General features: G+C 62.3%; 1 protein-coding gene across 1 annotated transcript; it reads left to right on the top strand.

Annotated features, from left to right (window-relative positions):
- The first annotated feature begins 4264 nt into the window (after positions 1 to 4264).
- LOC105669908 (uncharacterized) lies at positions 4265 to 4780 on the top strand. Its single transcript, XM_012363110.1, has one exon. The coding sequence runs from the start codon at positions 4265 to 4267 to the stop codon at positions 4778 to 4780; it is 516 nt and encodes a 171-aa protein (XP_012218533.1).
- The last annotated feature ends 7350 nt before the right edge of the window (positions 4781 to 12130 follow it).

Here is a 12130-nt window from a genome sequence, read left to right as displayed (position 1 = left end):
AGGAAGAAGGAGGGGGTTACCCCAGAGAAGAGACTCCGAGAGGAGCTTAAAGCTCTCCAGAGGATGGTAGGAAAGCTCAGGTAGGAGAAAGTGAGGTTGAAGGAACAGGTGCGGAATCTGGAGAGAAGGATTCCGCCTCCTCCTCCTCCTCCTTCCGCGCCTGCCCCAGCTGTGGAACTGCTCCCCGTCAGCCCGGCATTGGGCGCGATGGGGAGGACAGACAGGCCCGAGGAGGGGAAGGGTTCCCCCCGACCGCGCGCGCGGGACCGGGCGGCGGGGGAACACAGAGGAAACAGAGGAAGAGCTCCTCCCGCCCCCACTGCTGTGGGGGAGAAGGAGATCCGGAGGAGGCTGCCGGGTATCATTGAGGACTTGATACCGATGATCATTGAGAGACTGGGATTGGTCTCACCCCCGAGCACGACGGCGGATAGAGAGCTCCCCCCTCCAAAGGAGGGAGGGAGGGGGGTGGGAAAAAAGAAAAGGCCGAGGCCGTTCTCTCTCCCACCGCCACCCCTTCAAAGGAAGCCCCGCGTCTGCGTCGGGATGGGGGAGGGTTAGCCGCGGCATCCGCGAAGCCGTTGGCCGCACATGAGAGGGGGCCTCCCCCCTCACTGCAGCGACAGCGGCGGCGGAGCACGCAGGCCTCCCACCCCACCGTATATCCATATGCGGAGGTGGTGGGGAGAAAAAGGAGGAAACAAGTGGCCCAGGAGGCCAAGGCGGCGGACCAAGCGGGACAGCAGGAGGGAAGGGGCCCGGCCAGGACTGCCCCGCCTAATGCCCCCAGGACCCGGAGTCTCCCCAAGACAGCGGCGATTACAGTTACGTGTACGCAAGGGGAGTACGCCCGGGTAATGAGAGAGGCGAGGGGCAGAATTACCATCGGCGAGCTGGGCATCGCGCACGTGAGGTCCGGGACGGCTAGGACGGGAGCTACCCTCCTGGAAGTACCGGGCCCGGAGTGCGAGAGGAAGGCCGATGCCCTGGCCGAAGCCCTGAGGAAGATTTTCCAAGGGAGGGGGGGCATCAAAGTGATGAGGCCCTCCAAAGTTGGGGAGTTGAGGGTTAGCGGCCTCGACGTGTCGATTGACGCGGCCGAGGTCATGGCTGCGGTTGCAGAAGTAGGGGGATGCCCCCTTGCACAGGTCCAAGCAGGGCCCATTCGACCCACCAGGGGGGAGTTTGGGAAAAGGACAGCCTGGGTTAGGTGCCCCCTATACGCGGCGATCAAAGTCGCGAGGGAGCCCCATTTCATAGTGGGAGGGTGGTCAAGGGCGGGGGTGACTCTCTTAGATGAGAGGCCCCTGCAATGTTTTAAATGTTTGGAGAAAGGCTATGTAAGTGCGAAATGCAAGGGCACAACAGATAGGAGCAACATCTGCTACAGGTGTGGCTTACCGGGACACCTCGCAAGAGACTGCGAGGCCCCGGTGAGCTGCCCTGTATGCAGGGATAAAGGGCTCCCCCATAATCACAGGTTGGGGGGCCCTGCCTGTAAGGCCCCCAGTAGCAGGGGGCGGAATGGGAGAGGCAGACCAGTGGGCGCGGCCTTGGCCCCCGTGCCTACCACCAATTCCCCCAAGTCTCCTGGGAGGAGGGAGGGGATAAAGAAGAGAGAAGAAAGAACGGGCGTGGCTTTGGCCCCCGCGCCCGGTCCCGAGGTTATGGAGGTGAAGGTGACGGGAATACCGGACACCGTGTCTGTGGATGCCGGGTCTGGCCCCGTAGCCTCGGTAGGAGAAGAGGTGGAAATTGAGGGCGCGGTCTCTACGGACTCCGTGCCCTCTCCAGCATCTGGAACGGAGGGGGAGGGCGGAAAGTGCGGGCGCAACCTTGGCCCACGCGTCCGCCCATGCTAACACAGCAGAGAAGAGGGCGGGAGCAAAGGGCGTGACCTGGACCACCACGCCCACTCGCGAGACAGCCGCGGAGGCTGCGACAAAGGATCTGTTTCCCCTCCCCGTTGATTGGGAATTGAGCCCGAGTGGGGGGCAGGAGTGGCTCAACGGTGAAACCGACCCGGTATCACCGCCCTGGAAGAGTGTAGAGGATCCTAGTTAGGAAAATTCGCGCCTACTAAGATCCTACAAATAAACACGAACCACTCCGCCGTGGCGATGGACTTATTCTATCAAACCATGGCGGAGGGTGAGTTCGAGTTGGGGGTGGTCACGGAACCATATTGGATTCCGGAGGACCACTCCAATTGGTTTCTGGATCCTACGAGGAAGAGGGTCGCCATTTTCTGGCGGCCACCCAAGACTTCCCGCCCGTGCTCAAAGTTTGAGGCGGGACTGGGGTTCATGGGGGTGGAATGGGGTGAGTGGTGCATCATCGGGTGTTACGCCCCACCTAGTTGGAAACTCCCCTCCTTTAAGACCTTCCTGGCGGGGCTGGGGGAGTGTATACGTAGGTGCTTCCCCCGGCCTACGATAGTCGCGGGGGACTTCAACGCATGGTCTGCGTTGTGGGGTTTCTGGCGAACCGACGGGAAAGGAGGGGAGATGGTGGAATGGGCGGCGGCACTCGGCCTGTGCGTTCTAAACACAGGTTCGAGGAGCACCTGCGTGCGTACCCGGGGGGAGTTTATCGTGGATATCACGTGGGCTTCCCCGTCGGCCGCGCGCAGGGTCACGGGTTGGTGGGTGGAAGAAGACCTGGAATCGGGGTCCGATCACAGATATATCGTAATCGAGGCCTCGACCACCCCCACCGGACAGCTCAGCCGTCGCGGGCGTAACACCCGAAAAGGCTGGGTCCTCAAAAAGATGAACGAGGACATCCTGATGGCGGTCATTCTGGTGGAAACCTGGCCAAAACCAGCCGGCCAGGCCGTGGACCCAGAAAAAGAGGCCACGAGGATCGTGAGCATGGTCGAAGACGCATGCGAAGTGTCTATGCCGCGATCTAAATGGTCCCCCAAGAAGGCTATGCACTGGTGGTCCGGGGAGATCGCCGAGTTGAGGCGTCTCTCTTTGGCCGCCAGGCGCACATTCCTGCAAGTTCGCAGAAGGGGGGACCACACCAGAGTGACGGAAGCTCTGGAGGGGTTTCGCGCCGCGCGTAACGCCCTCTGAGCTGCCATCAGGACAGCGAAGGCCAGGGCATGGAAGGAATTAACCTCCACCCTGAATCGGGATCCGTGGGGGCGACCCTTCAAGATAGTACTCAGGAAGCTGAGACCAAAGGCGGCGCCCCCCACTGCGGAGAGACTGAAGCCGGCAATCCTCGGGAATATTGTTGATACGTTGTTCCCTGTGGGGGAGATCAACATCCCTCCCCCTACGGTCGGGGAAGCGTGGCCCGAGGAACCGGCAGTCTTGGCAGAGAAGGTGACCGCAGTGCGGGCCAGGCTTGGTGGCGCTGCCAAAGCACCTGGTCCCGACGGAATACCCGGCAGGGCCTGGGCCCTGGCGGCGAGGGTGCTGAGTGACCGGATGGGGCGGCTATTTACCGCTTGCCTAAGATCCGGCACTTTCCCCTTGCGGTGGAGGAGGGCCAATCTGGTCCTTCTCCACAAGAACGGTAAGCCGCCGGAACAACCCTCCGCATACCGGCCCATATGCTTGCTGGACGAGGCAGGTAAGCTCTACGAGCGTATAATCGTGGGGCGCCTCGTTCAGCACCTGTCCCGGGGTGGTCCCACACTAAGTAACAGGCAATTCGGCTTCCGAGAGGGGCGGGGTACCGTGGATGCGATAAGCCACGTCCGCTCCTTCGCGGGGGCCGCGTTGAAGAGGGAGGGGGGGAGATTGCAATAGCAGTATCGTTAGATATTGTGAACGCTTTCAACTCCCTCCCCTGGGACTGTCTGGGGGCATCGTTTTATCATTTCCAGATGCCCCCCTATTTTCAGGCAGTCCTGTGGAACTATCTCCGGGGCAGGACATTCGCATATACGGATAGATCGGGCACGGTGTGCGAGAGGCAGATGTACCGCGGGGTTCCACAGGGGTCCGTTTTGGGCCCGATGCTGTGGAATCTCGGATACGACGTAGTGCTTCGGGCGGCCCTTCCTCCAGGCTGTGACGTCGTCTGTTACGCCGACGACACTTTAGTCATGGCTCGGGGGGAGGATTGAAGTGAGGCCGCGGCTGTCGCGACCGCAGCCGTCGGCAGCGTGGTGCGCGTAATACGGGGCCTGGGATTGCAGGTGGCTCCTCAGAAGACGGAGGCCCTGTTCTTCCGCAGGAAGACAGGAGGAAGACCACCCCCGACATTTATAAACGTCGGAGGGTCCCGTATCCCTGTGGGGTCCAAGATGAAGTACCTTGGCCTCACCCTGGATGGACTCTGGAAGTTTACTCAGCATTTCGATGCTGTCGCTCCCAGAGTGGACAGGATGGCGAACGCTTTGTGCCGCCTCCTGCCCAATCTCGGCGGTCCGGGTGCCAAAGTGAGGCACCTATACGCGAACACCGTCCGGTCGGTGTCCCTTTACGGGGCACCGATTTGGGCAGAGGACTTGATGGCCAATAAACGCGTCATGGCCTTGGTCAGGAAGGCGGACAGGCGCATGGCCATCAGAGTCGCCCGGTGTTACCGGACGGTGTCGTACGTGGCGGCCACGACCCTGGCGGGGGTGCTTCCGTTCGACCTAGTCGCTGCTTCGCGTGCCGAAGCATATCGGTGCGCGATTGAGGTCGGACGGAGCGGTATTGCCCCCGAAAATATCCCCAGGAAAGTGGAGAGAGAAGGCCAGGGCCCGGAGGTGGGCGCTCAAGGAGTGGAGACACCAACTGGGCGAACACACTACTCCGGGTCTTCCTGGAATTAGGACCGTCGAGGCCATCCGGCCCTACCTACGGGAGTGGGTAGGTAGGTAGGTAGGAGGGGAGAAAAAATTTCCTTCCGCATGGCACAGGTCTTCACCGGACATGGCTGTTTCGGTGAATACCTGTGACGCATTGGGAAGGAGCGCACTACGCGGTGCCACCACTGTGCGGCCGGCCTGGACTCGGCGCGGCACACGCTTGAGGAGTGCTCGGCGCGGGCCGGGGAGCGCCGGGTCCTGGTCGAGGTGGTGGGCGAAGACCTCTCCCTCCCTTCCCTGGTTAGGGGAATGTTGGAGGGGGAGGGTGCATGGGAGGCGGTCTCCTCCTTCTGTGAGAGTTATGTCTCGGAAGGAGGAGGCCGAGAGAGAAAGGAGGGGGAAGGGAGGCACTGCCTCCTCCCAAAGGAGAAGGAAAAGGGGCCAGGGGGCGATAGGCTAAGGCCACGCCCTCCGCGCCATGGCGCCGCGAACGCGCCGAGATAGGGTAGGAGGGGGGATAGAAGAGCTTAGCGACCTCTCTCACCCCCCCCCCTTCGGGTAGGCACACGGCTCCCTCGTAGAGGGATTTTGCGGAGCCCAGCGACTCCGACAGGGTCTAATCCAATCGCTGGTAGGAGATGGGGACTCTGACTTTTAACCCCCGGACGCCTGGGTCTGTTAGGTGTTTTTTCGCACACCACCAGGATAGAGGAGTAAACCTCGATAAAAAATCCGGGGCCTGGCCAGCCTCGTTAGCACGCCGGTGATCCGGCATAACGGCTGTTCCCCCCCCATTGCACAAGGAGGGGGTGAGGAGATTCATACCGTAACCCCAATTATGGGGCCGGAGACCGGTGCTTGCATGGAGCTTGCACGGGCCGCGAGGGTGATACAACCTCTATAAAAAGATCCGGGCAGGACGGGCTTGTTAGTCTCGGTCGACAACCGTCCTAGTGGAAGGAAAACCACGATAAATACACCCGCAGAAAACAACTCTGTGAACAAATAAATATAATGATTGGCAATGTTAGAAGGTAAAACGAACTTACCGCAGCAGGGGGTCGGTAACCCAGCTGCCGGCGCGGAAGGGGGTATAGTCCCTGCCCCCACCGCGTCGTTATCAGACGAAGGGCCTGCCGCGGGGTTGATGCCGAGCCCCACGATAGATATGGCTATCGGTGGTGACTCCTACGTAGAGGAGATGAAAGTGGGGAGGGATCCTGACCCCCAAACCACGGTGGAGGGCCTCCCGATGGAGGAGCTTTTGGGGAACAGGGGTGAGGGACCCCCTGAGGGGACGCAACTTCCCCCCCCCCAGGTCAGGACACGCACGGGCACAGTCTCTGCGACGAGAGGCGGGAGACAGGCGGCGGTTGCTCCGCAAAGGGCGGGGCAGGCCCCGCAAAGACAGGTCGGGCCCTTTTAGACCCCCCCCCCCGCTGTACCCGTCAGACACCGACTCGGACGGGGATTATGGCGGGACCACAGCCGGGACATCGACGGCGGGCAGTGCGGCGGAGTGTGCCGCGCTGTCCGCAGCCGGTAATATGGTGGGAGGATTTCCCTTACCGGAGATAGTGCCGCCGGCGTTCACCGGCCTCCAAAAAAAGAAGGCAGACGAGGCGATCTGCCGGATGGAGAGGGGCACCTCCGAAGAAATGCTCATGAGCATTGACGGGATGCTTCTCTCCATGGAGGAAGTGCGCCAGCGGGCCACTGGGCTAAAGGGCGAGCTCAATGGCAAACTGAAATTCGGGGTCTACGTCCTCAGAGAGGCCGTTCGGACATTGGCCGGGCGGGCCTCTGAGGGCGGGGACCCCGGCTATTGGCGCGAGCGAGTCACGGCGCTGGAGAGGAGCATGGAGTCCCATAGGTTAGAAAATGACCGTCTCCAGCGCCGGGTCCGCAAACTACAGGCGGAGGTCGCATACTTCCGTGCTGGGGAGAGGCCTGTCTCACCGGCGGTGGTGGGATCTCCCCCTAGCCCTGGTCCGGCAGGGGGAAACGCCATGGTAGAAGTGGATGGGGGCGGGGCTTGGTCCCCCCGTCCCCCCCCGTCAGGCGACCCAAAGATCGCGGCGAGCCTGGCGGGGATTGCCGACACCCTACGTGGGTTCAGCGATCGATTGAGGGGACTGGAGGAGAGGGTGGCGATGCCCCCTCCCTCGCCAGCGGCACCTGCCCCCCCCCCCCCAGCTCTTGGGACTCCCCCATGGGGGAGGGGAGTGGGAGCAAGGGACAGGGGGGGAAGAGAAAGAGAAAGGGGGGAGTTAGTGGGGAGGCGGCGCCTCGGGGGGCAGGGGGGGTTCCCGCCGGCCCCGCCATCCCCCACGTTGTGGAGGTGAGGGCGCCGGAAGTGGTGGAACCGGATGCGGGGTACACCGTCGTCCGGCGCAAGAAGAAGAGAGTCGGCAGGGCGGGTGGAGGGACTGGACCTCCTTCCACCATGCTCAGAAAGCCGATCTCCGCTGCAGAGGCGGCCCCAAGAGGGCGGCGCCTAAGAGAGGGGCGGGGGTGCGCAAAAGTTGCAAGCGCCTCCCACGAACGGCGGCGGTGCTGCTCTCAGGCCACGGGAGCCTGGCCGGAGCAATGGCCGTCGCCAGGCAGAGGATAAGCTTGGAGGAGGTAGCCCAGGTTACCAGTGTGAGGGCACGGAGGGCCTTCAACGGGGGCCTCCTTTTGGAGATCCCTGGAGGTCCAGAGGCGGAGGTCAAGGCGAGTCGCCTGGTTTCCGCAATGAAGGTAGCCCTCGAAGGGTATGAGGGGGTGAAGGTCTCACACCCCTCTAAGAGACTCGACCTCCTGTTGACGGGGGTCGAGGAGTCGGTCTCCGGGGAGGAGATCCGCAATGCGATAGTTAGCATGGGCGGATACTCCAAGCCGGAGATCCGAATCGGGCCATTAAATCCGACTACTAGGGGTGTGAGAACCGTCTGGGCCCAATGCCTGGCGCGTGCGGCGGTAAAGGCAGCGGAGGCCAGGGTCGTGAAGATGGGATGGACTCAGGTGCGGGTGAGCCTGCTGAAAAGTAGGCCCATCCGCTGCTACCGCTGCTTCGCACGAGGACATGTGCAGCAGAGGTGCCCGTCCACAGAGGACAGGACCCTCTGCTGCTATAACTGCGGAGAAAAGGGGCACAAGGGGGGACATGTCAGCGTCCCCCCCGATGCCCAATTTGCACGAGGGCGGGGAAGGAGGCGAAGCACAGGGCGGGATCGGAGCTTTGTCCTCCGGTCCCCCCTGCGCCCCCGGGTCCCCGCGACAAGAGGGTGGTGACTCCTCCTCCGGTGCCCGGTGGGGCCTCCCCGCGTGTTCCGCGGGTGGTCTTCACGGACATCAGGGGTATGGAGAAAATTTCGCGCGCGAAATCCCCGGAGCCGGGCCCTAGCGGGGTCGGCCCACGCGAGGGAGCCAGGATCACGAGGGCCCAGTCCTCGCGGACTCTGGCGGAAAAGCGCCCTAAGGGTAGTGGGGGGGAGAGGATCAGCCCTCCCCTCCAGCCCCATAAGGTGCGGGCCCTTTCCGCGCCTCGGGTTTTCCCGGGTAAACCGGGTCCGAGGTGTCGGAAGGGCGAGGGAGGGTCCCCCGCGGGGCGGGCAGAATCGGGCCATCCCCCCTCGGATTGAGGGGAATTGGCCTCTGTCCGTCCTCGCAGGCGGGACCGTGGGCTCAGACCCAAGGGGTTGTTTTTTATTTAGAGGGTTGGGAGGCGGAGGTAGACCCCCCACATTTTATTAGATGGAGCCGGGAAACCGGCAGTCGGGGGGATGGCCGGATGTAATGCAATGCAGTTCCCGGCCATCCCCCAATTAACGACGGCTGAAGGCCAAGCAACGGGGGTGGAGTTTAGTGGGTAGGCGCCTGGGTGAAGTCTCGGCTTCGTAACCCGAGCCCCAGGGGAGTCCCACACTACCCTGTGGCAGAGATTTTCCCATTGCACGCCAGAGGGTGTCTTTTGAAGATTCTCCACCCCCGGGGGAGGGCTTGTCCCCTCCGCACAAAAAAAAAAAAAAAGTTCCTCGTCCCCCTCGTCGTGCGCCACCTTGCCGTGGTGAGGGGGCTCACCCGTGCCACTGGGTTTCCGGTGGCGCGGGTTCTAAAAGCGCGCGTTTCCTTCTGCGGGGATAGTGGGAACACACTTCCCTAAAAGGGGGAAAGGGGGTCCGGCGACCTCCCAAGGGTGTTTGCCCAATTCGCCGGTAGGGGTTGGCGGCCCTGACTTCAATCGCCCGGGTGCCTAGATCCGTTAGGAGTATTATTCACTCCACCAGGATAGAGGAGCATTACCTCGATAAAAAAGCCGGGGCCTGACCAGCCTCGTTAGCACGCCGATGTTTCGGCATAATGGTAGAGCCCCCTATGGCACGTGGGGGGGCGTGGCGACTCACACCGTAACCCCAGTTAATGGGGCCGGGGGCCGGTGCTAGCTTAGCTAGGACGGGCCGCGAGGGTGGTAAAACCTCTATAAAAAAACCCGGGTAGGCCGAGCTCGTTAGCCCTGTGTGGGCAGTCGGCCTAGGAGAAGGAAAACTCCGATATCAAACCATAGGTGGATGGGGGGGAAGGTGCGTAAGCGCTCTCCCCCAGTCGTTCCCGGACTCTGCGTACTCGGCCGGGGGTCGTCCCTCCCCGTGCCTCACGCTCATACATACACACACTCACGCACACATACACACTTGGCCCCCGTACTTTCTTGGCGCCTTCGCTGCAGCAAAGATGCTCGGAAGTCGGGGGTCACGCATGCAATGGCGGGGGGCACCCGCGCATCGAGGTGATGCATGGGTTGCCATCTCCCGCCCTGCATACACATACACACACTCATTCACAATCATACACTCTCACATTCATTCCGTACAGTCACACTCATTCATCTTCATTCACGCCCGCCTGGGTGGGGTCCTTTGGTCCGTTCACGGGCTGGCATGTGGTGGTGAGGGTGGCGGCGGCCGCGTCGGGACGCGTTCCTCGGGGGAATCCGTATTCCATTGCGGGATCGGAGCTCCTTCCGGGGACGCGCTTTCGGGGCGTGCCGCCGCGCGTGAGCCGCCGCATGTCGGGCTTCATGCGGGGGGGGTTCTCCCTCCGGCTGGTCGGCTGCGTGCGCCGAGCGGGCCAGTCGCTTTTCGGGGGTCCGCAAGGCGTGCGCGCCGATTCGTGTGTATGGGTCCGGGACGACGAGGATGGTGTTTCAAGCCAAGGTGGAAGGTATCGTGCCGAAGGCTGAATGACCACAGAGACATTAAAAATGTGTGGTCCGAACGATCCCTGTGGGTGAGTTGCGCAACCCCACAGTACATAAGTCGCAGTATACCGTAACCCCAACTTTGGGGCCGGGGGCCGGTGTATGCACGATTGCATACACGGGCTACGAGGGTGGAACAACCTCTATAAAAAGACCCGGGCAGGACGGGCTCGATAGATCTGGTCGACAACCGTCCTAGTGGAAGGAAAACCACGATAAAAAAACCCGAAAAAGAAAACTCTGTTAAAAAATTACAATTGATGGTTAAAATAATGACGACAGAGAGGACTTTTCTACCGCCTCAGGGGATTCGGACCCCCAGAGGCCGGCGAGGGGGGTATCCAGTCCCGGTGCCCCCCCTGTCGTCATCATTCGACGAGCTGTTCAGGGCGTGCCACGCGGGCGCTCTGAACAATATGGCTACCGCGGATAGCGAACTGTGGGCGGAAGCCCACAGACTATTGCGGATTCTTCTCGTAATAGTCGAGGAGATCCGCGGAGGGCGCACAACAGTGCCGCATGGAGGGGGTAGAAATCCTGGAGGAAAGGGTGCCAAGCCCTCCTCCTCCAAAACGGAGGTGGTGACTGCGCCAGGCAAATCCGATGCCTGGACGCAGACACGGAGGAATGGGGGGCGGCAGCCCGCCCGTCAGGAGAAAAAAGAGGGGAAGGGCGATTCCACCCTCCCCCCTCGATGCTTCAAGTGCCTTCGTAGGAGGCACGAAAGGTGGAGGTGCCCCTCAGCGGTGGAGCGTAGCGGTTGCTGCCTCCACTGCGGGGGCGCCGAGCACATGGCCCGGGCATGCTCGCAACGTAAAGCGAGCTGCCCGGCCTGTGCGGAGGAGGGCAGGAGTGCGGCCCACCGTATTGGTGGCCGCAGTTGCCCGGTTGTCCCACCTAGAGTGGGACGAAAGAAAAGGGGAAGAAAAGGGGCGAGAGGAGGACCAGCTCCCTCACCTAGGCCCCTGGCTGGAGAAAACCGGGGGGGAGAAAAGACCGTACCCCCCACGGCGCCCCCAAGGGAGGAGAGAAAAGAGGAGGAAGCCCTGAAGGACGGGGAGGAGGGGGAGATGTTTTTGTCCCCGTTTTTACCCTCTCCCCCGATCCACCCCAGGCAATGGAGGTGGCTGACGGGTGGGAGATGGTCCCCTGGGACGCTCCGGCGAAGGAGGCCGGGGAGAGGCCGATCCCCTCGCCCGTAAAGGAGGCGGCAGGAGATGGGGAGAAGGGGGTCACTGAGAGCCCCCCACTTTGCCCCACCCCTGTGAGGAGGATGGTGGCTGGGGCTGGGGGTGGGGGGCCAAAAAAGGCCTGGGCCCTATCTCCGCCCCGGGGAAGGAGGGGAAAGATCGGCCTGTGGGGGGGAGCTTCGGGCCCCCCCAAACCCAGGCAGAAGGACCGAGGAGGGGGGGAGGGGGGGTCCCTGTGAAGCAGGTTCACGGGATCACTCCTCCCACCCTTCCCCTCTCCAAAAAAGGAGGGAAGGATGGGTGTACCAGCCCCCCCCCCAGCCCACTCAACCCTCTCAGAGAGAGGGGAGTGGCGGGGTGGTAGCGGAGGGAGGAATGAGTGGGGGGGAGCAAGGGCTCCCCTCCCGCCCAAGGGTGTAAGATGGAGACGGAGCACGAGGGAAGGGAGGCTGCCCTTCTTGTGGGGAGTCTTCCTCGGCAGGGTGGAGGCCACGGGCGGAGGGGTTGGGTCCCTTCCGGGGTCTTCCTAAAGTGGAGGGACCTAGAGACGGGGTGGCTCCTCACTCAGAAGGAGCCGGGGGGTCCCCCGATTCGGTCCCTCTCTCTGCCGACAGGCTGAAAAGAGCGGTAAGGGCTCTCTGGAGGTTATATGAGGACGGGCATCCGGGCGAGCTGAAGTTCGGACGCGCGTCCCTGAAAGCCGGTTGGTGGAGGATGGAGGCCAGATACTCCGGCCCCGACCATGAGGAAAGAACCAAAGAGCTGAGGAGAATAAGTGGAAGGCTGGCGGAGGAGTTCCCGCTTTGGAGGCTTACCTCGAAAGTGGGATATATAATCCCTCTGTTGCAGTATTATAAACGGAAGAAGGGGGGTGGGAGGAGAAAATAACATCATCCTCCCTCCTTAGCCCCTCTAGCCCCTCCTTAAGGGGAGGGGAATTGA

Source organism: Linepithema humile, chromosome 8, assembly GCF_040581485.1.
Source record: "Linepithema humile isolate Giens D197 chromosome 8, Lhum_UNIL_v1.0, whole genome shotgun sequence".
Classification (NCBI taxonomy): Eukaryota; Metazoa; Arthropoda; class Insecta; order Hymenoptera; family Formicidae; genus Linepithema; species Linepithema humile.
This window is presented reverse-complemented; position numbering and strand designations above follow the sequence as displayed.